The 26,761-nt window shown below is 39.5% G+C and overlaps 1 protein-coding gene across 4 annotated transcripts; it reads left to right on the top strand.

Moving 5' to 3' along the window:
* On the top strand, window positions 1-26,497 carry esrp2 (epithelial splicing regulatory protein 2). Of its 4 annotated transcripts, XM_067997858.1 has the most exons (17): window positions 1-124; window positions 282-422; window positions 587-715; window positions 5,347-5,460; window positions 9,334-9,448; window positions 10,231-10,329; window positions 10,412-10,466; window positions 11,044-11,154; window positions 13,598-13,730; window positions 13,836-13,878; window positions 16,081-16,382; window positions 17,326-17,544; window positions 19,774-19,972; window positions 20,620-20,812; window positions 21,034-21,211; window positions 24,027-24,143; window positions 25,624-25,711. In XM_067997858.1, exons 2-16 carry the CDS (start codon window positions 291-293, stop codon window positions 24,114-24,116), a joined length of 2,112 nt encoding a protein of 703 aa, XP_067853959.1. In that variant the 5' UTR covers window positions 1-124; window positions 282-290; the 3' UTR covers window positions 24,117-24,143; window positions 25,624-25,711. The 4 variants fall into 4 exon arrangements, with proteins under 4 accessions (XP_067853959.1, XP_067853958.1, XP_067853960.1 ...); XM_067997857.1 differs by having other exon boundaries at window positions 1-422; XM_067997859.1 differs by having other exon boundaries at window positions 1-422; window positions 19,774-19,960.
* The last annotated feature ends 264 nt before the right edge of the window (window positions 26,498-26,761 follow it).

Below are 26,761 nucleotides of genomic sequence, written 5' to 3' on the forward strand. Positions count from 1 at the left end.
CTGATCTGTAGGCAGGTAAATGAGGACAGAAAGCAGCCATCGTTTCCCCATGTCAGAGTGAAAGAGACAAGCTTTGTCATTCTCGCCTCGTGAACGATCAAATCCAGAAACACATTGGGATCAGGTAGAATTAGAGGAGCTACTTTTATTTTATGAAAACAAAAGACTTTCTTATCTTCCCTTCCTTTTATTCTTTCTTTGAGACCGGTAGAGGTGATCACTCGAAAGGTGAACACTTTTTTTTTTGTTTTTTTGTGTGTTTGAACCTCTGCTTATTGTAGTTCTCCGTCATGACGGCTTCGCACGATTCTCTGGTGGTTTTGTATGGGGCAACAGCTGGTGCAAATGGGGCTAAACTAGGTTCGGATGAAAGGGAACTAGTTCTCTTGGTGTGGCAAGTTGTGGATCTACACAACAAGAAGGTACGCAATTGACCTGGATTTTTTTTTTGTGTGTTGTGTGTGTCTTCTGTCTTTTGATTTATACACAAACCTGTCCACACCGGTGAATACGTGCTCCTTTTATAACGCTGTTATGAACAACTTGTTTCATGCAACATTGCTTCCCCCCTTTTCCCGCTCAACAGGTGGGAGAAGTCCACAAAGTCTTGGTGAAAGCCGACAGCCTAGAGTTAAGCGAGCAGATTAAAGAGGAGACAGGCGTTAGCCCGGAGGAGATCGGTAAGGCGGAGCCGCTCGATCGAGTTATTGTACAGGTGAGTCTGCTCGGGCTTGAGCCCCGAAAAGTTTTTAACACGAGGAAACTTTACAGTCGAACAGATCAAAAAGAGAGCGGTGGGGGAATCCGTGAGTTATCGAGTGGAAAAACACGCACTGAGTTTGAAGTCGGTAAAAGACCGGGGCGGGGCGGGGCGGGGGGGGGGGGGGGGGGGGAGGAGGGAAGGCGTGGGGGGAGGAATAAAACCTTCGATGACAAGCCCCATTGAAACCTGTTGCACAAATACAGGAAGCGGCTCTGGTGCTGTGAGTGACTCACCTGAATCCTTAAGGAAACTCGTACTTAACTACATTTAGCCTCACTCCAAAAATATATAGATATATCTTAAGCACTGTTAGGTGGACTGCTGTACACCGATTTTAAAGTGATGGGTGGTGGGAAGCTCTAGTTAATGTGTTCTATCAGAACTTAGATTTCAAGACCCGGAACTGTCTGGGAGAGGTGGGAAAAATCGAGAGCCCAGTTTTCGGTATATCTTTAAATTCAGGGCCAGGCTGGCAGTTTACTAAGTTCAACTGGCCGGTGCTGAATTGTATTCACCTGTGACTAGCCTGATCTGTATTGTACACAGCTGTTTGTAAAAGAGGAAAGATTTATTCCACCTTGACCATTGCTGTCCTTGGATCCAAATTGAGTTTATAGAAAACAATAAGTACAATTAAACTATTTGAGATGTTAATATTTATCAACATATTGTTCGCTCAGAATGTAAATTAAAGTCGTTTTTTTTAAAAGGTCTCCTCGAGTGTAAATGTAAACTGAATCAATTTTACAGTTGGGCAAAAACTTTGGAGCCAGTGAATCAGGGAGAAGGGAGATGAGACAGGGTCGTTTTACCCGTCAGTGCGGATTTAAAGAAAAAAAGGCAGTATGACCGTGCTGGTGATTTTTTTTTTGTTTACAAATGTTCTTGATCAGTTTTGTTTTGTGTTGGTCAGTGAACATGGCTCACCGTCAAAGGTGGCCATCTCATGGAAAGTTTTAGTGTAAGGCTGAGTTATAAAAGGATGGATTGTAAGCAGCATGCAATTTTAAACTTGCTACAAAAAAACCTTTTTTAAGGCTTTGAAATCCAAAGGTTTACTTTAATACAAACGGACATTGTTGCGATGTTGGAGCAATGATACGGGATTTTGACAATATACAGCTCATCGTGTAGAATGTGTCCCAGTCTTTTGTATGTACAAGTTGCACATGTATGTGGATACCAACGTGTTGTTTATTAAGCGGTAACGAGGCATGTTGCATTCAGTTGGAGGTAAATAGATCTTGTTAAATCCCTCTTGATTTTATCGGTGCCCGTTCCATCTTCCCCCAAATTGTTTTGTTTCTACTCCTATCGCAGTTAAACAATCAACCTGAAGTTTGACTGAACGGAATTGATAGGTTCAAGTTAATGAAATGAACAGAAATGTAATTTTTTGTATTAAGGTTTCCACTGGAGAGTTATCATGTATCTTTTGTTTTTCTTTGTATTTTGAAGTACTTTGGTTTGCAAACGTTTTAAGGCGGGGAAGAGACCCCCCCACCTTGCAAATAGGACGCACTCCTCAGGAGCCGCTTGTCTTAATGTCCGAAAAACAATTATCACCTACCCAAAGGAAAAGTACTATTGTTGCAGAGTGTCCAGTAAACAGGCAACTCAACAAATTTTGAAAACTCCTACTATCCAGAATTTTGGAGCTTCTGTTGCACACTACCCCTGGCTCCAGCAATATACCTCTCCCTTTTCACATCCTCTGGGATCTCTCTGTGGATCCCAGGTTTGAAAACCTATAAGGTAATAGATGAAAGGTTTTAGAAATAGGACCAAATGGAGTTGAGGTGCAGATCAGCCATGGTCAATTGGATGGTGGAACAGGCTGAGGGGCTGAATGGCCTTCTGTTAGTATTGGAAGTATGCAACAGGTCAGTCAGCATCTGTAATGAGAAAAGACAGATCAAAATTTCAAATGCAAGACCTTTTCTTGGAGCCAAGGTCGGCCCTGAAGAAGGGCCCTGCACCCCAAACACTAACCTGCCTTTTCTTTTTATAGAGGCCTGCTGGCCTGTGTAATGCAGTGTCCTCCTTGTCTGATTTCCAGCATTTTATAGTGGTTGTTTTCTTCTGCCTGCTTGTGGCTATCTGTTGTACATAATTTGGATTTTTTTTTTGTTGTAAAAATAGTAAGTTCTCCAAAAACAAATCCATCGGCAGGGGGTGGGGGAATGTTTCAAGTCTAATGTCCTTTCTTCACACATTTGTGAATTCTTTAAAGTCTCTATTTTAATAGATGTTTTACTTCTGACATGGTTTTTATTCCATCGCTTGCTAGAAAAGCCCTCTAAATGGGTATTGTAGTAATGAATCATGTTAGTAGCCATTTAAAAAAAAATCTATTTAATGTTTTATTTCTCTCTTTGGCAAGTCAGTTAGTGGAATTGTGTGTTCCTATTTGTTTAGATATTTCATGCTGTTACTATGTAAGTGATTGAAGTATCCTGCATGTACGATTTCCCCTATTTTTGTTTCCTGTGTTGTACAGTATCCTCAGTCAATATTCACCTTGAACTAGAGATGTTTGGACAAAAGTTGAGTTTAGCTGCTGCCCCCCCCCCCCCCCCCAGAAAAAAATCTCTGGGCCATGGTTCTAGTGAGATCACCAACATAAAAGATATTGACTTTTAGGCCTTTTTCTGTAAAAGGTTGACTGCTGTGCATTTGATTAATTTAACCAGATAACGATATTTATTTTTAAAAAGTTCTAAATGTGGACCTTTACTAATCTGTAGGATACCTAATGTCATTCTGCTTTAGAGAGGTGGGTTAAAGGTTAATTTGTATAGAAGTGAAATCTGAATTAAGACTTTTTTTAATAAGCTATTGTAGTGTAAGTAGATGATTCATAGAGTAAGGGCCTTAACCAGATGATTCCATTAACTTATTTAAAATAATTGATAATGAAGCATCTTTGGACACTAAACTGCCTGTCCATAGGTCTTTTTGAATTAGTATTGCTCTTTTTCTTTTCCAAACATTCTGCTAGTTTGTAACCGGTTTTATTCATACAGAAGTGTGTTTTCAACTGGGGATTAATGAAGGAGTAAGTTGAGCATTTGGGGATGTTGGATTGCTGTGTGCATGGTTGATGGGAGATTAGTTGTCTTTTTTAAGTGGTCAAACGTGTTATTCTGCCTTGTGGTCCAGGCAATAACACAAAGCTGCCAAACTAGTATTTCCACTTGTGAAACTTTACATCTATAACTAGTATTTCTTTTTAACCCTTTCCCAACTGGGTCACCTGTACATGGGTTTTAATTGGAAGGCTAAATTAAGAAGCCTATATACCTGAGGTGTCTGAGAACAGATGGCATTTGTTTTCCTTCAACCGGAATTTAATTGTATGGTAAAGGTCCAGTTGGTGGGATCACTGAGTGACATTTCGGGTGTTGTTCATGATGCAGGTGATTGTCATTTTGATGCTGCCATCACTGCAAACCACTTTGACGTTTGCAGACTTTGTGGAGCCACCCATAATTGCTAGGGGAGGACACTTAAGGTTCAGTTCTTTGTGGTCTGAAGCGTGTAATGAAAGGGATGACATGTTTTTGCAGATGTTAGAGCAATTTCAAAATTGATAACTTGATGAAAATCTTGTGTGGAACTTTAAATGACTTGATCCTTTTTATACTTGTTCATAATCCTTTATTGGGGTCCCACTAAACTGATGAAATCACACTTGATGAAATTAAAGAATAACAGTCTTGTGTACATTACTGCACAAAACCCAAATAAGAGTGGACAGGAGGCTTTCTGTCTGAGAAATCTGTCATTCATAATTTGGCTTTCATCAGATTTAACAAGTGACTGTGACTGTCTCTCTTTCTCCACCCCAAAGACACACACCTAACTGTTGGTGTGGCCTGTTTATACATCTGTGCCCTTTTTAAAACCTGAAAATACTTTGCCAGATTAAACTCCCTTCCCCCAACAGACACTAGACCTGTTAAACAGGCAATTGTTCTTTGCAGGCTCCTTTTGATATATCTTTATCTTGTATTTAAACAATTAGTGCTCGCACAAATCTCAACTGTCCTGCAGATCCTTTGCTATACATTGCCATTTAGATGTACTCTAACACAACAGCTTTTTAAATGGTTGACATTGATTTAGCACTTTTTTCTCTAAAGCATTACTTGTATTTCTACTTTGCTAATTATGCCCTGGACCTAGATGTAAGGCTATTAAAGTAACAGAATACAAAAAAATCTTGCTAGTTCATATGCATTCTAGTTAAAGAACTAAACTGCACCTGGTTACAGATGATGACTCCTGAATATGTAAACTGTTTTTGTTTTGGAATGGAACATACCTATAGGAGTAGGAAAGTTTCTCTTGATCTCCCTCTCCGCCCACCTCAATTTGAACGAACTTAATGCCCCCCATAAGTACTGTAACCAGGAATAATCAAGATTTAGGAAGCAGATACTTTGTGAATGTTGGCCAATGCAACCTTTTTGTGGTTTAAATGTTTTCAGTGTACCATGAGTCCTCCCACATTCTTTAGAAAGGTGTAAACCAATAATTGTAAATGTACTGAATAAACATATGAATCATTTTCTTTTCAGTTCAACCAGGTTGTGTCGAGTGAGTTGAAAGCACTTGGGAGAAGTTCTTACTGCCTTTGTACTGATGGCCAGTTACTTGTTCGGCAGGTCCTACACCCAGAAGCATCCAAAAAGGTGAAGGAATTTGACATCTGTAAAGTTGTGAATGTTTGATCATCCGATAACAAAAATATTTAAGGTGTCAAGGGACTAGCTGGATTGCTCTTGCGTAGAGCTGGTGCAGACTCAATGGGCCAAATGGCCCCCTTCCGTGCTGTAAACTTTCTATGATTCAAAGTTGGTGTAGTCTAAACCTAATTTAGATTAAAGGGGGCATTGTTTCAGTTTGTGTCTTTTATGATTCATTCCCATATTTAGAAACTGAAGTGATACAATTGGCTTGTGATAGCATCATATCCACTGATCCCAGCTTCCGTATAAAAAGTTGTGAAATTAGACATATCAGGCGTGGCCTCCTGTGCACAAACTTTTGTTGTTTTATGAGCTGCCGCTCTGGATGCTGGATCTGATTGAACTCTGTATAGTGATTTTTGGTTGATCATGGGATCGAACTGGATTGTGGCTGACTTAAATCCTGTACATACACATGAATATTTTTGACTAAATATGATTAGTCTGCATTGATACAGCTGGCTTAAGAGGTAATAGTGGATAACATAAAAAATGGTCATTCAATGAAGTTCATCCCTCTGGTATTCCAGCCCAATTTACAACCAACTGCACTTGGAGATCTCAATGTCTTTGACATAATTTTACCTGGTACATTATTCCAAACACTTATCACCCTTTTGAGTAAAGAATTGTTTTTCTTTTGTGTACTTGTTAATTTAATGTCCCCTTGGCCTGACTCACCTTTGATGTATATATGATGAATATTCTGGGCTCACTTTATTTATATACCTTAGTAAGGTTTCTGACCCCCACCCCCCACCCCCACCCCCACCCCAGCCTTCTCTGCAGACTGTAGAGCTTGAGCTTCTCTAATCTTGCCTCTTTACAACTAAGATCGTTCTTGTTCTCTGCTCTCTTCCCAATGCATACCTATCCTTCCAGTGTGGTGAATAATATTCCAAGTGCTGTCTGATCAGTGCATTATAAAGCACCAACATAACCTTGTTTTAGAAAAATTCCAATTTGTTCTGGCTATGCATACCAACATTCTATTTGCTTCTCCATTTGGTGTCAACATTGAAAATGACAAGGCAACTGCCATTCTCTGATCCCTTTCATAGTTTTTATGTGCTCATTGTATATCTGTGCTCATTATTTCCTCCTAAAGTACAATATTTTTCATTTGTCTATTGAATTTCATTTGCTATTTGTATCCTAATTGCATATCAGATTGGAACTTTGAGCAAAACATTAATTGCATCCTTTATTCCTACTGCATTCCCTATTTTGGCATCAATGAATAACAAGCTTGTGAAATTGGCTCTTGCGTGCTAGTAGGGTCAAGGTATTGATTCCCTATATGTTTCCATTCACTATTCCCTCCAGCCTGACAGGGGAGCTCCCAAGAGTACTGTTCCCTTTTTTAGTTTTAAATCCAATTTCTTAATCCAGATGCACATTCTACTCTGGGTTCCCCATAGAACTGTTTATTAATAGTCTCATGTACGACCTTCTTGAAGGCTTTTTGGAAGTCCAAACAAACTGTACTGTTGGGAGTTCCACTATTGTCCTCTCTTTAAAGTAGTCGAGGGAAGTTTGACAAACAGGATCTTTCCCATCTAATCCACACTGGCTGTTTCTTGAGCTTTGCCTTAATAGGTTGTGCCCCAACCTATTCTTTGGTATCCTTTCCATTATTTTACCCACTAATAATGTTGAGACTGTAATTACCTGGGTTATATTTATCTCATCCGGTCAGTGCCTTTTAACTGCATTTGGCAGGAAGAATGAGGAGATGCAATACAAACTAAATGGTACAATTTTAAAGGGGGTGCAGGAACAGAGACACCTGGGAGTATATATGTGCAAATCTTTTGAAGGTGGCAGGACAGGTTGAGAAAGCTGCTTTTTTTTTTTAAAAAAAAGAGCATATGGGATCCTGGGCTTTATAAATAGAGGCATTGAGTACAAAAGCAAGAAAGTTATGATATAAAACACTGGTTTGGCCACAACTGGAGTATTGTGTCCAATTCTGGGCACTGCACTTTAGGAAGGATGTGAAAGCCTTTAGAGAAGGTGCAGAAAAGATTTACTAGAATGATTCCAGGGATGAGGGACTTCAGTTATGTGGATAGACTGGAGAAGCTGGGGTTGTTCTCCATCTAGAGCAGAGAATTTTAAGAGGAGATTTGATAGAAGTGTTCAAAGTCATGAAGGGTTTAGATAAGTAAATAAAGAGAAATGTTCCCATTGCCAGAAGGGTTGAGAACCAAAAGACACAGATTTAAGGTGATTGGCAAAAGAACCAAAGGCGACATAAGCAAAAACTTTTACGCAGCGAGTTGTTATGATCTGGAATGCGCTACCTGAAAAGGTAGTGGAAACAGATTTAATCATGGCTTTCAAAAAGGAATTGGATGAATACTTGAAGAGAAAAATTTTTCAGGGCTACAGGGAAAGAGCGGGGGAATGGGACTAACTGGATTGCTCTTACAAAGAGCCAGCATGGGCTCGATGGGCCGAAAGGCCTGTGCTGTAACAGTTCTGATTGTTTCCATTACTGCAGAAATAGTTCAGGACTAAAGTCGATGTCTCTCAAATCTATTCGCTAGTTTCCTTCACCTTGGGGTATATGCCTCTGGCCCAAGCTTTATTCAATTAACCTTGAATGTAAATACTGAATTCACAAGTCTTTTAAATATATTTTCTATACCTGCATGTGATAGGAAGCTAAAAGTAAGTTCACAAAAATAGTTCCATGTGAACAGCATAGGCTTGGAAGGCTGCTCAGAACGGTCATGTGGAAAAGGGACAAACACAATTCATACTTCGCAATATTTGCACAGGAAAAATGCTTAGAACTTGACTGTTTGGGAGTGGGACTTGACTGAATGTTCCTCTCTGTGGTAGGATCACTGAATAGGTCAAATTACACAGGATTTTTACTGGTGTTTTTGGATCAAATTCTGATTGTCAATTTATCAATGAAAACTATAAATTAGTGGCCTTGCTGATGGGAGAACAGTTGGATTTCTAGTTTATTTGTGAGGTACAATACTATCTGTGATGTATAATCTGGTAGTCATTTGATCTGTTTAATAAACTTTCAGTGCTTGTGTTACAATAATTTGAGTGTGAATGGTATGGCGTGTCAACTGCAGAGTATCCTGGCTGTCTATATTTTGCAATCATATCTACTGTTGCCCCACCAACCTGCCACCTTGCCTTATTCTTCAGGCCCAACTCTCTATCTAATTGCTGCTTGAATCCTTGAATGTACTTTTCACTTCAATGGTTCTTTGGGAATTTATAAGTATTAACCCAATTTCATAAATTTGTCTCTTTAAAAATGGACCAAAAAATGAACAAAGGATACCAGTCATTAACTTCAAGCTGTAGTCCAGTGGTTATAAAAATTCTATTATCCATTCATTATCTCAATCCCTCCATTGATTTTTGTTTTATAATCATTCCTGTTTCTTTTGGATTTTTGTTAAAAAGGAAATAGTGTCCTGGAACTTTGTCTGGCTTAGCTACTCACTGAACTATTGGGTAAGCTTATGGTAGTTTAGCATTCTTAGCACATTCCTAATACTTTATTACTACTGTTACATCTAAGACTGCTCTCCTGTGCTTTCAGACATGACTTGCTGCAATCTTGCTCCCCCTAAGCAGGGTTAGTATTAATTATTACTTAGTACTGATCTCACAAAAAATCTGTGGATCTGGTTTGAAAAATTCTGTCTTGTTACTGGTATTAGTTATCTTTTTTTTCCTACCTCAAAAAAAATCACTTCTGCTTCGAAGTCCTTAAGCTTAAAACTTCCTCCCCTTTTGGTTTGACGTACTTAATTTGATTCTCACTTATTTTTCTAGAATTTGGTGCTTCCCGACTGTTTCTATTCGTTTTATGATCTGCAGAAGGAGTTTCACAAATGCTGTCCAAATGCAGCCTCCGTGAAAGAACTCTCTATCGATTCCATGGCTGATTGTATCCTTCCCTCTGGTTAACCACTGTCTTGTGCCCAGACACTTTTCAAGGAATTTGATTTTTCTGTAGTTACAGCTCTAATCAGTAATCCCAGATCTGGAAACAGATGTAAGTTTACTGGGCTCCAATAGCTTGTGGTGGGGCTTTCTTGGCTGAATTTTACTTTTTAATCATTAGTAATTTATGAAGCCTACACTGATGCAAAAAATATCACCGGTAGACGTTTCCCCTCTGCATTATTTTCCAGTTGGTTTACACACAGGATTGTGATGTATTGATCAGTGTTGTGATCAAAATTGATTTGCAGCAGAACCTCCATGATCTACTATAACGGTGGTCCCCTTCCTCTTTTTCGCCCCCCCCACCCCCGACCGAAAAGCATATGGATAAGAGTCTCTGTTTTTGGTTTTGCGCATATACAGCAAAACCCCAAGGAAAGGACTGAAGACTAAAACAATACAAATAATAAAAGAAACATTAGCGACTTGTGAAACTCGTGCAAGGCAGATAACTGGAGGTTCCAATATAGTATTTTGGGAATTTTATTGGGCATATTGGTCAAGTTTTTGTAATCAACTTTTCCTTCTCATTTCTTTCCCCCGCACCCCCCCACCTCCACCCAAAAAAAAGCTCTACTTTGACCAATATCTTGGAGGTAACATGTCTGCTCTGATACAACCTATTTATGCCATCCCAGCCCTGAATTACAAGTAATGGATGATGCAAGTTTATGGGAAGTGTTAAGAATTCTGTCAATTCAACTTCCTTAATGCTGTGTACAGACTTGGAATTAAGCATCGACAATACAGTCAATGAGTTTGGTGCAGTTGAAGTGACCACCATGGGTGCAATTATTTTAAGCTTAATTAGTGAACCTTACAGTAAGTGTCTTTTTTTGATTTGGCATTCTTATCCTTTCAACAGTGACTGGTTGGTGTATAGTTACTTCACTTTCTCTTTCAGATTATGGGTTCAAAAACTTTGAAACAGTCAACTATAAATTTGAAACTGGTCCCTGGTAAGTGTTGGTGCATATGTATTTGGAAGGTGTTGTATTTCTGTAATTTAAGGAGAATTTCAGTCTAAGAATATTTAACACAAAGCAATGCTAACAAATTGTGTAACAATTACTCATTTGCCCTAAGAGTAGAAGCGTGCATCTAGAACAATCTGAGCAAGGAAGTATGTGGGATCCTAAGTCCAGTTTGCTGCAGATGACACTGAATGGGTTTGTGCCTCTGATGCTGTACTTTACACTTAGTTCCCAGTCTTGAGCTGAGTTGTGCTGTTGTGAGGAGGCAATGAGCAGGCACTTAGCAAGGAAATTAGCTGGGCTGCTCATGCAAAGTGCCCCAGTTGCTTGTTTTTGAGTGGTAGCAGTAGATGCCAGGGAACAGATGTCTGAATGGTGTGGGGAAAACCCAAGAGAAGGGGAGAAAATGCCTTAAAAGAAAGTGAGACATGCTCCAATTCAATTAAACCAGTTTAGACCAGTGACTTTCTCTGAGGAGACTACATGTTTTGAGTTGTTGGTTAGTGATCATTTTTCAAGTAGCAATGTTGGGTAGAAATTTATGTAAAATGTTCTCTTACAGCAGCAAGGCTGACGGAGTAGATGGTGAAACCGTAATTAGGGCAAGAGGTCTACCGTGGCAATCCTCTGACCAAGATATTGCAAGATTTTTTAAAGGACTAAACATAGCAAAGTAAGTGTACTTTAATAAGGACACAGTCCTGTGAATGTTGTATGGTTTTAAGTTGAAATGTGCCAGAGATGTCATTGTTATCAATACCTTTTTAATGGGGTTTTCTTCCAATTGTCCATTTTTAAAAAAAAAATAACTTTTAAAAACTATTTGCTACCTTAATCCATGTGGGGCTATATAGTGGATACTAAATAACTTGTAGTATTCCAGTTACTTCCAAGGTTGGTAGCAGTGCCTGGATGATGCTCTCTGGAGTTCCCTCTCTCCACCTCCCTCATCCTTTTTTCCTTTTCATATCCCATCTCTCACCAAGTTTTTGGTCACTCTTCCTTCCCGGCTTGGCATCTTGATTCCTTGTCCCTATCTGTGAAGCACCTCTGGTCTCTCTTTACAATAAAGGCACAGTACATATGCTTATTGGTGTCACAGCCACTTGTGTTCCAATTACTGAAGGCAGTGTTGGTGTTGGAAGCGGTGCATTTGCCTGTCGACTTGCTGACACTCACCTGAAGTCGTTTCCGCGTGCGTCTTCGGAGGCAAGAGCAATACAAATACTACTTTGCCTCTTCAGTTGCCCTGTGATACTGGCTGCCATTTGTTTCTAGGTATGGGTGGGCTGAACCTGCCCAGTCTAGTGGTGCAATTAAGAATTTGCAAGAATGAACCTTTTTAGCCATAGGAGGAGGTCTGGCAGTCAGAAATTCCTAGAATCATAAGATTTTTCAGCACAGCTGGATGCTTATTCTATAGCTGAGCTGTCTAATCCCATTTCTCTGCTGTTTCCATGTGTCTTTTTAATATTTGTGTTTATTTATTTCCTTCTTGAATGTTGCAGTTGACTGATTCAGTAGGTACTTGTGGTAGTGCATTCCATAATCTATTAACCCTTTGTGCATGTGGGTGAGGGAGGGAGGGAGGGAGGAGGAGATAGGAGAGAAATCTTCTAACCTCAGCCTTTTTTGCCTCTAGTACTAATCATAAATGTATTCCTTTGTTTATAGATTCACTAACTAATGGAAATCTTTCATTATTTTCTGCCTCAAACCCTTTCAATATTTTGAACACTTGTTAATGGGGAATGGGATATAACACATTTTCTGCCTTTAGTAACGCCCTAGTTTGTCAAGTCCCTAGATTGTCAAATCTCTCATCCTTATTTGCATCTTCATTCCGCTTCCTCTGAAGTGTACTACTTTGCACTTGCCGCTTGCCTCCCCACTCCATTAATTTATCTCCATCCTAATTCAGGGTCCAACTCAGCACATGTTGCCACCCAGGCATCCTCATGATGAGTTTAATCTGGTATTTGCTGCCTATGGGACAAGTTTTAGTGTCCTATTTATAACACCCTGCTGTAATTTTGGACTGAATCCTATGCATGACTGACATCCCTGCCGTCCAGCCAGAAAAGCAGGTGACAAAGTACTTCTGGTGTATCAACTGGTTATGCCGTGGAGATGAAGGACGTGGGTTTGTTCTGTTTCCCTTTTGTAGAGAGTTCCTGACTTTTTAGATGTGCTGTCAAGTGGAGACCATAACTTTTGGGATGTGACCAGATGCACAGGAGAGAATTCTTGTTTTGGGGGGGGGGGGGGGGGTGTGAATGAGGACCAGTTATATCGTAAACATCAGAAATGTGTTGGCTGGAAATGGTGCATGGGTTGGTTTCGAGTGGAAATAGAACAAAATGGACTTGGAGATGGAAACGCCCATAACAAAGGGACTTTTGTGAAATTTTATAATTTTTTTAAAAAGGGGGATAAAAGCCAGTATGGGTGACCTCCCTTAGCCACTGTTGCCAGCCTGTACAAGTGATGATTCAAAAGGGTTTTGTCTTTCCAATTTTCTCTCCTCCGCTTCTAAAGATGAGACACCTTGTCTGTAGAACGATTCTCTTCTCCATCCCCTCCCACAGCAAACATTGTCCTCCAGTACTCTGACAAATAGATATTCACGTATCAGCTTTGACAGTGAATGTCAACGAGTAACCATGAGGGGAATTGCAGTTGAATTGATCCTATCCTTGCCCAATGTTACAAGGCTTACTGGATAGAGATTGGGAGCAAGAATCCTGCCTCTTTATTTCTCGGAGTAAATCCGGGTGCTGAGACCCAATTTGTAACAGCCATACCATTGCACAGTTGGGGTAAGATACCTTTGCATGGACTGAGGATTAAACCTGGGACCTTCCTAGTCTGTGTGGCTCAATTACACATTGGATAAGCTCAAGTCATCAAGGGAAGTCCCCAAGATTTGCATGTTGTATAGCCAAACCTCCAGAGTACAACATTGGCTATCTTTACTCATGTGTTATTTAAGATGATGTTAATAGGGTTAAAAACATTTAGTGTTAAGTGGATTGATGGCTGTCAGATTTGTAGTTGGCAATAATGGATATGTTGGTGAATATTTTTATAATGGAGATGTTCTGGTTTTATTGTAGAGGTGGTGTTGCACTGTGCCTCAACTCTCAAGGGAGACGAAATGGAGAAGCTCTGGTCAGGTTCATCAATCCAGAACACAGAGACCTTGCACTGGAGAGGCACAAACATCACATGGGGAGCAGATACATTGAGGTGGGCACTAATGTGAAGTAACTTTTTTTAATATTTTGCTTATTTATTTTTAGCTTTGCTGTTTAAAAGTAATGGTTGATTATATGAAACTTAATTTCCATTCAGGTATACAAGGCTACTGGAGAAGAATTCTTAAAAATTGCTGGAGGTAAGTTTTTTAGAAAAATCCAGTGGAAGATGGGAGTTGTGTCCTTCAAAAATAAATCCCTCTTTCTATCTGGTTAAAAACATTGTATGACTTGGTAACAAGTGCACAGGTTTTAAATTTATGCCCAGGTATAATGGCGATACATGAATTGGCTCAAGGCTGAATAATTTATCATAACATTCACAAAAGCAGTTTTTGACTAGTGCTGTGTTTACCTCTTCAGTTACAATATATACAAAATAAATAAAATAAACCTTGGGTGATCAATGGTTTCAAATCACTTTTTTCCCCCCCAGTGAAACCACTTTAAAATAATGGAAATGGATGAAGTTCCCTGGCTTCCTGTTGTGCATGCTGATGCATATAGTTGATGATTAGTGGCTTATTACAATTCATTTTAGTGAATATAATGGCCCTGAAAATCCGTAATCCCACTGAACCACTGTAACCAGGGCGGAGTAGGGCTTTCTGTCCGCTGACATCGTCCAAGTTCCTGGGTTGGGCATTTCCGTAAATGTCAGCTGTGTCATCTGCTTGTGGGGGTAGGGAGGAATTAGCAGCAGAGGCAAGCAAGGGAGGAATGCTGGCAGGTCTAAATGAAGAGGAGGGGTTTTTAACCCCTTTGCAGGGTACTTGCCTTTAGTGGAACCCATGCATGGAAAGACTGGCCCTGCTAAGGAAACTCTTTCAACAGCTGTGGGCCTCACTTCCATGGTCCTGGCAACTACAGGTGTAGAGTATGTTGTAGCATAGAGGTGGAACTGGCGGGAATTCTGATGTCAGGAGGCGCGACTGGTGGAATGACAACACCACCAAAATAGGTGGACACGACAAACATCTGCACCCCCCCGCCCCCCCCCCCCCCAGCCTGAGGAAACCCTGTGATACCCAAAAAGGACAGAGATGCAGTGTGACAGGGTCTCACTCCAAAACATACTCCTACCCTGATGTGCCCCAAATCCACCTTGAAGGATTTTTGCAGAATTTGAGTCTATTTATCTACAATGCCATTCTAAGCACAAACCTTTGGTAGTTCAGCCCCAGCCCATAAAGAGCAGTGAAATACCTACACTGGTGCATCCAATTTTATCTGGCTGATGGGTCAAGTATCTGTTCTAATCACCACCATTTTTAATAAACCTGCATTGCACTTTCTTTTAATTAACCTAATTTTCCACTCCAGCATAATGCTGTTGGAGTGTTCGTTGCTATCATAATGGCAACCTTCTGTCCTAAAGCACTTAAATCTGTCGGCACATTGACTTCAATCCAGATCACAACCATATTTTGCAAAATTTTCTAACCTGAAACCAAGATGGTAGCCAACTCTTTGAATTAGTTTTAAAACTGTTCTTTCCAGATGGAGTTGGTGACTGGAAATGAACCTGAATTTGCTGCTATGTCTAATTGTTAAAACTTGGTGGGAGGAGGAGGAGGAGGAGCAGAGCAAGAGAAGAATAGTTAATTTAGCTCCTGATGTAGTGAAATGATGCTGTTAAAAAGGTTCTGTCTTTTTATTGGGATAAATGTGCATTCAAATCTGATCCTTATTTAAAATTGCATTTTTTTTTGGTAATCAACAGCTGGTAGTTTTTTCTGACTGAGAACTTTTTCTTGGCCCTACCTCTTGTCATAAATTAATCTTCGTGAAGAGGATTATTATGAAGCAGATGTCCAGTTTTAAAAAAAGAATTCCAATAATATCTCCCCTCCTGATGGCAGTAACTCATTAGTATGATTAAACCTGTTCTCATTGAACAGTTTTCAGTAAAACAATGAAGTAATTACAATTGTAAACAATTTTACAACACCAAGTTATAGTCCAGCAATTTTACAACACCAAGTTATAGTCCAGCAATTTTATTTATCCAGCAAAAATAAAATTGCTGGACTATAACTTGGTGTTGTAAAATTGTTTACAATTGTCAACCCCAGTCCATCACCGGCATCTCCACATCAAGTAATTACAAGGCAGTAAACTCATTTTGGGGTTCAGGTGACTGTTATCTGCTCAAGGTTTATCCCTTTTGATTTATTATTAAAATCATTGAACCTACCACCTTGTAATTTTTTTCTGCATTTAACTAATCTTGGCTCACTGCTGTAGTCACTGATATCTCCTTATTTGGACAATAAAAGGGTGGTTACATAGTTAATGCACTGTGATATCTACCATTTTAAAAAGATTACTTTTTAATGCAGGTACTTCCAATGAAGTGGCACAATTCTTGTCGAAGGAGAACCAAGTAATAATACGAATGCGTGGATTACCTTTCACGGCCACAGCAGATGATGTCCTAGGATTTTTTGGAAACGAGTGTCCTATTACAGGTGGCAAGGAGGGGCTCCTCTTTGTTAAGTACCCCGATGGAAGACCCACTGGAGATGCGTTTGTGTTGTTTGCATGTGAAGAGTTTGCGCAAAATGCACTTAAAAAACACAAGGAAATATTGGGGAAGCGTTACATTGAGCTGTTCAGGAGTACTGCGGCAGAAGTACAGCAGGTTAGTATTCTTTACTGCATCATATTAGTGTATCTGACTGAACATTCACATCAGAGTTCTGTATGATCTTGATGTAATAATGTTAGAATGAAATAAATCTTTGTCAATCTTTTATGGCCTCCCTCCTCCAATTCATCCCCCTTCTCTCTCCACCACAAATTTGGAGTGACCACCTTCAATTTGAAGTCCTAGAATCTTTCAACACAGAAGGAGGCCATTTGGCTCCTTATGCCAGGGCTGGCTCTTTGAAAGAGCTATCCAATTAGTTCTACTCCCGTGCTCTTTTCCCCATAGCCATGCAAATTTTTCCTTTTCAAGTGTATATATCCAATTCCCTTTTGAAAAGTTGCTTTTGAATCTACTTCCACCACCCTTTCAGGCATTGCATTCCAGATCAAGGAACCTTTCCATGGTTGTCATCCTTGACCTGGTAGAAGGTGTACTTGTGCAGTCCTAGAAGGGATCCTTCTCTAGTTGAGAACTTTTTCTTATTCCCACCCAGCTTGGCAGAAGCACTGACTTGAGGGGTAGCTGGGAAGCAATTGTTATCTTGATTCAGATTTGTTGTGTTGCAAAATGTTACTTGATCACTTTGTGATCCGCATGGTTTAGCTGACAGCACAATCAGGACTCTGGGGCATACATCAGCGTTTGAAGTGCAATTTCAGGTGGAGGTTGTTGACTGACCTTTAGCTTGATTTGCAACTTTGTAAGCAGCTGCCCACAAGGCATGTTTGCCACTAAGTACTGACTGCAATTTTCTGCACTGCACTGGACTAGCTGGTGGCACTAACACTACAACTGAAGTATAAATGTGGCTTTAATGCTTCTGAGTCAGTGTCACCGTGTGTTGGTGCAGCTTTGTGAAGATGCAACATTTTTTCCCAATAAAGTAAAAAGTGAAAGCTCCATCCAACTGTGTTTTTTCCTTCCAACATGTCAGGTATTAAATAGATACATGTCTACACCACTAATTTCAACACTCCCAGCTCCTATAATCCCTGTGATACCTCAGCCATTCATCGCCACTGGACATACAAGGGACTGTATCCGTCTTCGGGGCCTTCCCTACACAGCAACCATTGAGGATATCCTGGAGTTCATGGGAGAATTTACAATTGACATAAAACCTCATGGTGTTCACATGGTACTGAATCAACAGGTAACTTGCAGTCTACTGCCACTAATGTGATATCATAACCCTTTGAGAATGCATACCTATAGTTGGGATTGGATAAAGGACATTTGTGAAGCTATGGTTCATTTCAATGTGCCTTAAAGTTCTCTGGACTTTGACATTACTTGAATTTATATAAATGCTGACCTGCAAATCAAACAGGTGTGCTAATCCAGTTCTGAATAACTTTGCTGTGTATGAATCTATTTAAATTGTTCTTTGGTTAGCATGTTGACCCATATATTAGTTGCATAGTGTAGATTATGTATTTACAGGATACATTATAGCAGTGGTTTGGTTTGTGGATGACCCTGCATTTAATTATTGGATGTGACAGCTTTAAAGTCTGCTGGTAAAGTTACCCATTGTGTTGGTACCTGGTGGTTTTTTTTGTGCCACCAGAGCTTTGGCAGTTACCCTATTTGGGAGTGATTTGAACTTGGCATATGAGCTGTGGAAGTGTTGAATGTGTTGGCAACAGGGAAGCCAATTTTAAAGAATCTCTAGTGGTTGGATCTCCTTTCTAAGGCATTAAAATTAGATAAAAGTTTGATTCTGATCCTAATGGAGTTTGTGTAGTCTCATCTGCCATCTGTTGCATCTTACACTGTAGAGCATTCATTCTGGATTTGTTTTTAATCTTCTCCATGACTAGTTATTTTGTAAATTTAGCATTTTGCACTTCTGTGCACTTGTAGATTTGGAATCACCATTCTTGCCATTGCAAATGTTAATTGTTGAAGTGAGCCAGTCAGTCCTTAGTATAAGAATGCACTTCAAGGATATGCTGCCTCTTTTCCTCCAAAATAAATCCTTTCCTACCTTGGAATATATTTGCTATTCTGCATTGAAAAATGTACCACATGCAAACCCAGTCAGGTCTCCTGGTTCCTGGTCATATAAAACCAGACATTGAATTATAAATGTATAATTCAGTAACAGTTGGAACTTGTATCCAAGTTTAAGTTTACTATTCCAGTTCAGAACAAAAGAGCCTTTATTGTATAAAATCACTTATCCCCTTTTACCAAGATTTTCAAATGTGTCCTCAACTTTTCTAGGGATTAATGAATTGGGCACTGAGCAAAACAAAAAATGGATGCAGGGTCTAGCTCTGAGCCCAAACACATTTGGATAGGGAACTATTTGAGAACTGATGTACCTTTTTCCCAGTGCCACTCCGTGAGCAGAATGTTGCTATGACTGGAGTTAACAGTGTAGAAAGTATGGAAGGTGTCAGTCCGCTATCTTAATCCTTCGTTAACTGCAGTTACAGGAAACCCTATGCATTTCCCTGTTAATGAGCCCCCTGCTGGCAGGTAGCAGTTCGATTTTGTTTTGAAGTTTTCATGGCCTTGTTGCAAACTTCCTCAATGACCCTGGTGAGCTCCATTTCTCGGATGTTCACAAACGTTCCATTAAAACCTTTTGTATGTAATCATGTAGCACAAGCCCATATACTGAAGGTTGTTCTCCATGAAGTGTTGACGTGCACTGATATCCAGATATTTTTGTTGTCTTCTCCGATCTGTTGTAGGTTTTTGCTGCAAAACCGATCTTTAGCATTCAAAGTATTAACCTGTTTTTTTAAATGGTGATTTGAGCTATGTATTAAACCAAACTTTGGGTACTTGAAATAAGAGTCTGTGAATTAAAGTATTTTACTATGCATTTTGTTTGGGCACGTTGAGGGAATGAAAACCTGGTAGTATTGAGTCTGAGCTTGTATTTTTTTTTGCCCCACTCGTGAAGCAGTTTCACAATCATAGGTGTGGATAGGAAAAAGCCACCAGGACCACAGCAGCTCTTGCACAACTGTCTTCTGATTTCATATGTTCTGCTCACCGCCATGAGCTGAAGCTTTTACGCAAAGGGAGAGGGAAGTCTTCAAAGACCAAATACAAATTCTCCATTATTTAAAACTTGGTGCACAAGAAGCAAGCAAGGATCTTTATGGGATATGTGACTTGTTGATGGGGTCCTTGTCCTTGTTGTCTGAGTTTACTTCACCTGCCTCCAAGTTGGCTTGGATCTCTGGTGGCTTCAAGCCAAGCCAGTTGAGGTTGCATGTTTAGTATTATTGAAAAGAATCAGTGGAATTTATGACTATTAAACATGTTTTATATCCTTAACTGGAATTGTAAATTTGCTTCATTTGAAAGAAAAACTGTTCTAAGCTTGCAATAACTTTTTTATTTCTCTTTCTCCCTCCAGGGCCGGCCCTCAGGTGATGCTTTTATTCAAATGAAGTCTGCAGACCGTGCTTTCTTGGTTGCACAGAAATGTCACAAGAAGACGATGAAGGATAGATATGTGGAAGTGTTCCAGTGTTCTGGAGACGAAATGAGCTATGTTTTAATGGGTGGCATTTTAAATCGTAGTGGCTTGTCTCCGCCACCATGTAAGTTACCATGTAAGTTTTGAATTCTGGCGCTGTCTTGCTGCTAAAGGCTGACATTGTGGTAGGTGGAGGCTGGAGCTTTGTTTACCTTTCATCTTTACCTGGTTTGCCATGATCAGTAATTCATCAATCAAGGCTTGAGATTGAATGGGGTTTTGATTTTTTTTTTTCTCCCCTTCAACAAATGGCGAAATTGGATATTATACTGGGCGATTTTTGCTTTTTGGGGTACTTTCTGGAGCTCTGCAGTAGATCTGCCTGGTAGTAGGAATTTTAAACTTTGGAGATGATGCTCGTATAGTTGCCAATGGGTTGAAGATAAGATGGCCATTCATCTGAGGTGTATTAGGGTGTCTCTTAAATGCTTAATATCTAAGACGTCATACATGTTGAGATTAGCATCTAACCGGCACTAAAATGAACATGTATAGTTTTTAAAATGTAGGGATAAGCAATATGCCAAATTAACTTGAAGGATATGCATGAAGGCAAAATTGGATTTTGAGGTTTATTGGCAACTATGCAATGGCTGCCTCTGGAGTTCAGCCTCCTCCAATACTAATTATGCACTTGAGTGTTTGGAACTCTCATCAGAGACACAAGTTGATTATTAAACACCTTTTATGTTCTCATTTGTCTCATTTTTGTTTACCTTACAGGCCTTTCCCCACCAACGTACCCAACATTCTCGCCTGGCACTGCTGTTATACCAGCTGAAGCAGCGCTTTATCAACCCCAAGCCCTGTTGGCTCCAGCACGGACAGCACAGCCCGCACCATCTGCAGTTGCCTACTATCCTGCTCAGGCAACAGCCACTCAGCTTTATATGAACTACACGACCTACTATCCAAGGTAAATGTTTCAGTGGAATCTCTTTGTTTATGGTATTGTTACTGACAATGTAATACTTGGGACCTTCAGTCCAAAAGGTTTGTTTGAGATGCCTTATAGTTCAGTGTGTGAATGCATTGTATGGGAGGCCACTGAACCATACAACCAAAAAAAGTCTCTGGGAATCTGTCCCTGTCACTTGTTGAATATTTGAACTGATTTTAAGCTCACTTTCCTTCCAGCCCTCCAGTATCTCCAACGACAGTCGGATATTTTGCAGCTCCCCAAGCAGCAATGGCTGCTGCAGCATCATCTGCAACCCACGCTGTGTTACCCCAACCAGGAGCGCTAGTTCGCATGCAGGGTCTGCCTTATAACATTGCAACGAAAGACATCCTTAGTTTCTTCCAAGGATATCAGGTAAAGATCATGTCTTTGTACTCCTTGAGGATCTGTTTCCTGTCCAGTACAACATACTATGATTTGAGGATATTCTGCATATATGCCTCCTTTTTTAAGATTGCAGTGCAATTCTAAAACTTGTGTGTATATATTATGGTTCACCTGTTGGCTAAGGCCTAAGGATATCTAACTGAGCAATTTTTTTCTCATGCGTTCCATTTCTCTTGCTCTCCTGGATGTGTTGAATGACGTGGCTGATCTTAAAGTGAATACATTTTGGACCACCTCTAGCTTGGTATGGCCAAGTGAAAATGGGAGTACTGTATACATTGCACTGTATGTGGGTATTGATCCGACAGGTGTCGATGGTGATGTAATTTAGTGGGAGTTTGGTCCCTACCATCTCTGGGACAAATGAGATGGTGAGTTTTTGGGTACCCCCTTCTCCTCCTTTCTCTTTTTTCCCACCCCACCTTATATAGAATCCTTTTGGGTTTCATGGGGCTTTTTGTACTGCATGTGTGAACACTTCAATGAGCAGTTGCAGTAATACCAGACCTGCCATAGTATAAATACCATTTATGCAGCAGTAAAATGTACTGTCTCAAAACTAGTGGCCCATTTAAATGGATGTATATTCCCCGGTTTTAAAAAAAAAATTGAAAATGTTTAAATGAGATACCAAAATCCATTGTGTTTTGCATCACTTTCTTGATTGTTGTTTGCTTCCCTTCTCAATTATCTTACTGACCACTTCTAGTTGTCGAGATCTGCTCATATCATCAAGTTCTACCTGTCTTTGATAACTGAAGTAGTAGCACAAACAATTTTGGGTCAACATATCTGGAGTAATTTCTTCAAATCTAAATGTACCATTTTTATTTATCTGTTCCAATGAAAAAGTCAATTTTGAAGCCATTTTGTGTTAACAAAAGTGTGCAATTATAATCCCATTTATAATGTTCTCTTCCTCTTGGAGCGTGTGCGCATTTGCTTGGTCCCTGGCGCCCCTCCCAAGCCTCATATCTGAAAAGGAGTACAAACTTCTTTCTTTCCATTTGGTGAGTTCATTGAACCATCCTCCATAGGGCAATATATAATTATGCTCCCAATATTACATTGTAAAAGGTGCTTGGTTTTGGTACATTTTAAAACCAGTTAATCTGTACGTCTTAGATTTTATTTTTGATTGGGCTGTGTGTGTTCATGCGTGTCTTTTTGGTCTCCTTTTGAACCAGTGGTACTTTCGGTATTTTGATATAGCTCTTTAATTTCCATTTTAAAAAAAAAATCACCAGTTATCAGACAGCCAGAACATGTGATGATTTGGAGCACATCTGTACAGAACCAGAACAGGCCAGCCCGTGGCTATAGGGATAGTCAAATCCACTTGTTTGCAATTCGGATGCAAAATCTGGATTGGTGCAGAAGTCTTATTCTTATCCACTGTCTGCCTCCTGGACTATTGCACGGAATGAGATTAATGTACTGCATTAAATTTGCAGCAATGAGTCATACAAGGCAACCAAATATTTGAATACCTTCACATACTAAAAATGTTTGTTTTGGTGATTGATTTGGGAGGTTACCAGCTAACATTTATATTTATCTTTTTTCACCTTTTCTGGATCTCCTTTCTTCTCCACACTTTCCCCAGAAAAAATCACTTTAAAATTGCATTCTATTCAAGCAGGTCTGGTAATATGCTAATATTTGCACAGCCTAGCTGGTCCAACCTAGAATAATTTGCTGGGCAGGTTTAGTCACAAGGTAATGGTTTTTATAAAATGGTGGATGGGCCTATGCCAGGATTATTGATTCAACAATTGTGACTGCATTGTGTGAATTTGTTAATTGGGTTTGTGACTGTATACGTCTGCTTTCATTGTAATTTTGACTTTTTTGCTTCAGATGCCTGAAGCAATTTTTTTTCACCTTTTTTGTTTGAAACTTGAAATTGGTAGGAGAGAATTTGTACTTTTTACAGATATGAAAGCAAACTTGAGGCACCTTGTAAACGGGAAAAGACTAACTGGCACCTCCCAATTCCATTTGTTTCTTCCCTTCTCCCCCGATCCCCACAAAACATTTTTCTGTTGAACTGAATAATTTATCTTTTCCCACTAATTTCACCATTTGAGCAAGATTGTTCAAAGCACTCCATCTTATCCCTGAAGATATTTTTCAGTTTATTTATAAAAAAAAATTAATTGATGCCCGATCTAGGTTCAGGTTCAGGTATTTGAACTCTTAATGGGTAGTAGACTTCTGATTTCAGTGACCTTTTAATGGTAATGAATACTTAGTGAATTACACTACTTGGCCTGTTTCTATTTTTGATATTCAAGACTTTATATTGAGTTGTTGTGTCTTCATTCATAGCCCTAAGTGTTGTAGTGCAGTAATCTGTAGTGCGTACAATAATCAAACAGGCCTCTATAGCATTTGTGCTGGGTGTATGACTTTTTAATATGGCTGATGTACCTGAGAGACTAGTGCTATTGTCCATGTGGCTTGTCATGTTCTGCCATGATCAGCACAGAGCTTATGTTTACAATACACCAGTTGAAGTGAGATATACACAAACACAGTGCCAGATGTGATTGAATTGCACATATTGCTTAATTTTAAAAAAAAATCTAACATTGGTGCCTTTTTAGTTTTGCAGTGAAAGGGGCTGTTAATTGATTCATGGTTTGTAAAAGTTAAAATTCTCCCTTGCCAAGTTAAAGCCCAGGATAAGAAGTTTCTAGGTTTGCAATTTGTGGTGAAGCATGCATTCACCAAGCAATGTTCCTTTTGACTGATGTATGTATTCAAACTTGTACTGTAGTATGCACCTGATGACTACAGCGGCCTTATTCAGATGAACGAACAAGCAAGGAGTATGTTTCAGGCACCCAAAGAGTGGGTCTGTTTGTAGATGACCGCCTTTACAAATTTCAATAAGGTAAGAGAGAAACTTCCCAGCTGGCTCTGTGGCCAGGCTTCACTCTCAAGTGACTCTGGGGACATCAAGTGGTGCTTCAAAACTGGGATTTTTATTTCTCTCTCTCCACCTCATCTCTGGGACTACTATCATCATCTTTCTTGACCTCTTCCAATGATGAGCTGCAAACACATGGTGAGGTGGTTGCAGCCATCTTTGAGCAGTGGTGGTTGCAGTGCTTTCTCAAGCTGTAGAAAAGAAATTGGGAGAAAAAGTTGAAATTCATTTTTTTTTTCTTTCATGCATGGCCAAGGTAATACTGATTCTCCACTAACTGCAGTAATACATTCACCTTGCGTACAAATTAAACAAGCTCTTCCCACACGAGTTTAATGGAGATATTTCCTATGCATAGATTCTTCAAGAAGGAACTGGATAAATGTCGGAACAGGATTGGAAGTTAATACAACTGGGTATAGAACGATCTAATACTCCATGGCCATGATTGTTCCTTTGCTGCTTTGGAAGACTGGGAAGGTGTAGATATGAAGGGCAGGAAGCCCAGGTTGAATAATGGAAGATGAGTGAATAGTTTAGTTTACTTATGATGAGGGCAAGAAAGTATTTATACAGAATTTTTCTTCTCCAGAGATTAGATAGGTGGGTAGAATCAATGATGGGTTGTACATCTTCTGTAGAAGAAATGGACTTAGTCGGGGAAAAAGATATATTCTTAATATAAATATAGGACTGGCTCAGAAATTAGTTCTAGAGTTATCTGGAATAAACCATTCCTTTTGCTTTCACCAATTCAGTCTAGCTAAGCTCTAAATTGCTTTAAGTTTGAGCGGATCTGGTGGTTCCTAATTTTACTTCAAAAGAGCTTACAGCATAGATTTTTATTGTAACACTTCAGCAAATTAAGTTGACACACCCCTTTATATCTAAATCCAATGTCCTGCATTTAATCTTGATTTAACCATATCTTGATATTGTCAGCACACCATTTTATTTGTTTAATTTAATCTTGTTCTCTAGTGTTATCTGCTGTGCAATTCTGTGTTGGAGTTACAGAGCAACTTTGTTCTCTTTTGTGGTGATTACTCATTGCTTGCCTGAGTTCTGCTTTCCTATTTTTTTTGTTTCTAACTTTTCATTTTGTCCGTACCTGGTTAATATATTGTACAATACTTGACAAACTAGGTCTAAGAACAAGAGGGCTCCCTAGTAATTTAACTAGATGGAAGCTAGATGTAAGACTGCCCAATGTTAAGGAAATTGAGCCACAATAGTCAAATTTCACAGTTTAAAGATTGTGGCAAATCAAATTTGTTTAGCTAAACATTCTGAAGTCTACCAGCTTGAATGGGTCAAATCACTAGATTGACTTGGAGGTTGTTTATCAAAATAAGCTGCTCCATCCAAGTTATGTAAGGCACGCTGAAGACTCTCCAACTTTACATCATCAAATTTCCAAGCATTTTTCTTTTTTTTCTCTCAGCTTCATGCAGATTCGATCTTAATTCTGTACAGTTTTAATGGCCAGCCCAGTGGAGAAGCTTTGGTGACTTTCCCAACGCTCGCGATGGCTACACAAGCTGTATCGGAAAAGAATGGACAACTTATTGGTCGTCAATGTATAAACCTCAGATTGGTGTAAGACCCACAGATCGACTTGTCAGCCTTCATACCCGTGGGAAAAGCATGATGATTCCTTTTAAAGGAGAGTGGCCTTGTACAGAATGTGGCAAAAAAAAGGAAACTGCATGTGTAGGACACCCCTTTTCTGCCGAAGGGTTGTGCACTAATGCAAAAGCCATAATAGACTGCAATATTCTGCATCTACCTTTTTAACTGCCAAGTTGCATTTATGATTTTGACTTTATACTGATGTGGAAGTGACTTGCAAAACTTGACAATGTTAAGTGTAGTTAAGTTATATTTTATTTAAACCTAGTAGCTTCAGAGCCATATGTAGACTCGCCGTTCTTAATGTGCATGCAGTGTTTATGTTAAACCATTTGTATATTATGATACAAGGATGCTGCTTATAGGTAATGGCTTTAATGCATGCAATAGAAATTTTTTGTATATGCCTATAAGCTATAAAGATGAATTTTTTTTTACACTAAGATGGCTAAGTGACAAACTGTCTGCTGTTGGAGCACTAACACTTATGTTATCCATGATTTTTTTTCCTCCCTGTGCCTTATGCAAAGTGCAATATCAGCAGAACAAAGTTTTGAATAGGCCTCGTGTGAGGCTGAATGAGTTGTATGTACTTTAGTTAATAGAGCAAGTTTGAAACTTGTAACAGTATAAATTGTATGCTTTGTATAGCCAAACAATAAAAGTTGAAAGATGCAAAAATGCAATTTTTGCAATGTCCTTGCAATTGTTTTTGCTTACCACTGAATTCTAAGTGCATACTGAAACAGCATTCAACCTGACAGGTATAGCTTACCTCTTACTCCTACCTTCCTGAAGGCAGCAATTCACACTGGAGTACTGTTCCAGGAACAGTGGTTACCCTTCAATACCTCACCCAAGTAGTCATTGTGTGTGTCTCTGCAGGCTATTGGGTGTGGGAGGGGTTATTGAAATGACAGCCAGCTTTCAGTCCTGATCTGAATATCTTA

Source organism: Heptranchias perlo, chromosome 16 (genome assembly GCF_035084215.1).
Source record: "Heptranchias perlo isolate sHepPer1 chromosome 16, sHepPer1.hap1, whole genome shotgun sequence".
Classification (NCBI taxonomy): Eukaryota; Metazoa; Chordata; class Chondrichthyes; order Hexanchiformes; family Hexanchidae; genus Heptranchias; species Heptranchias perlo.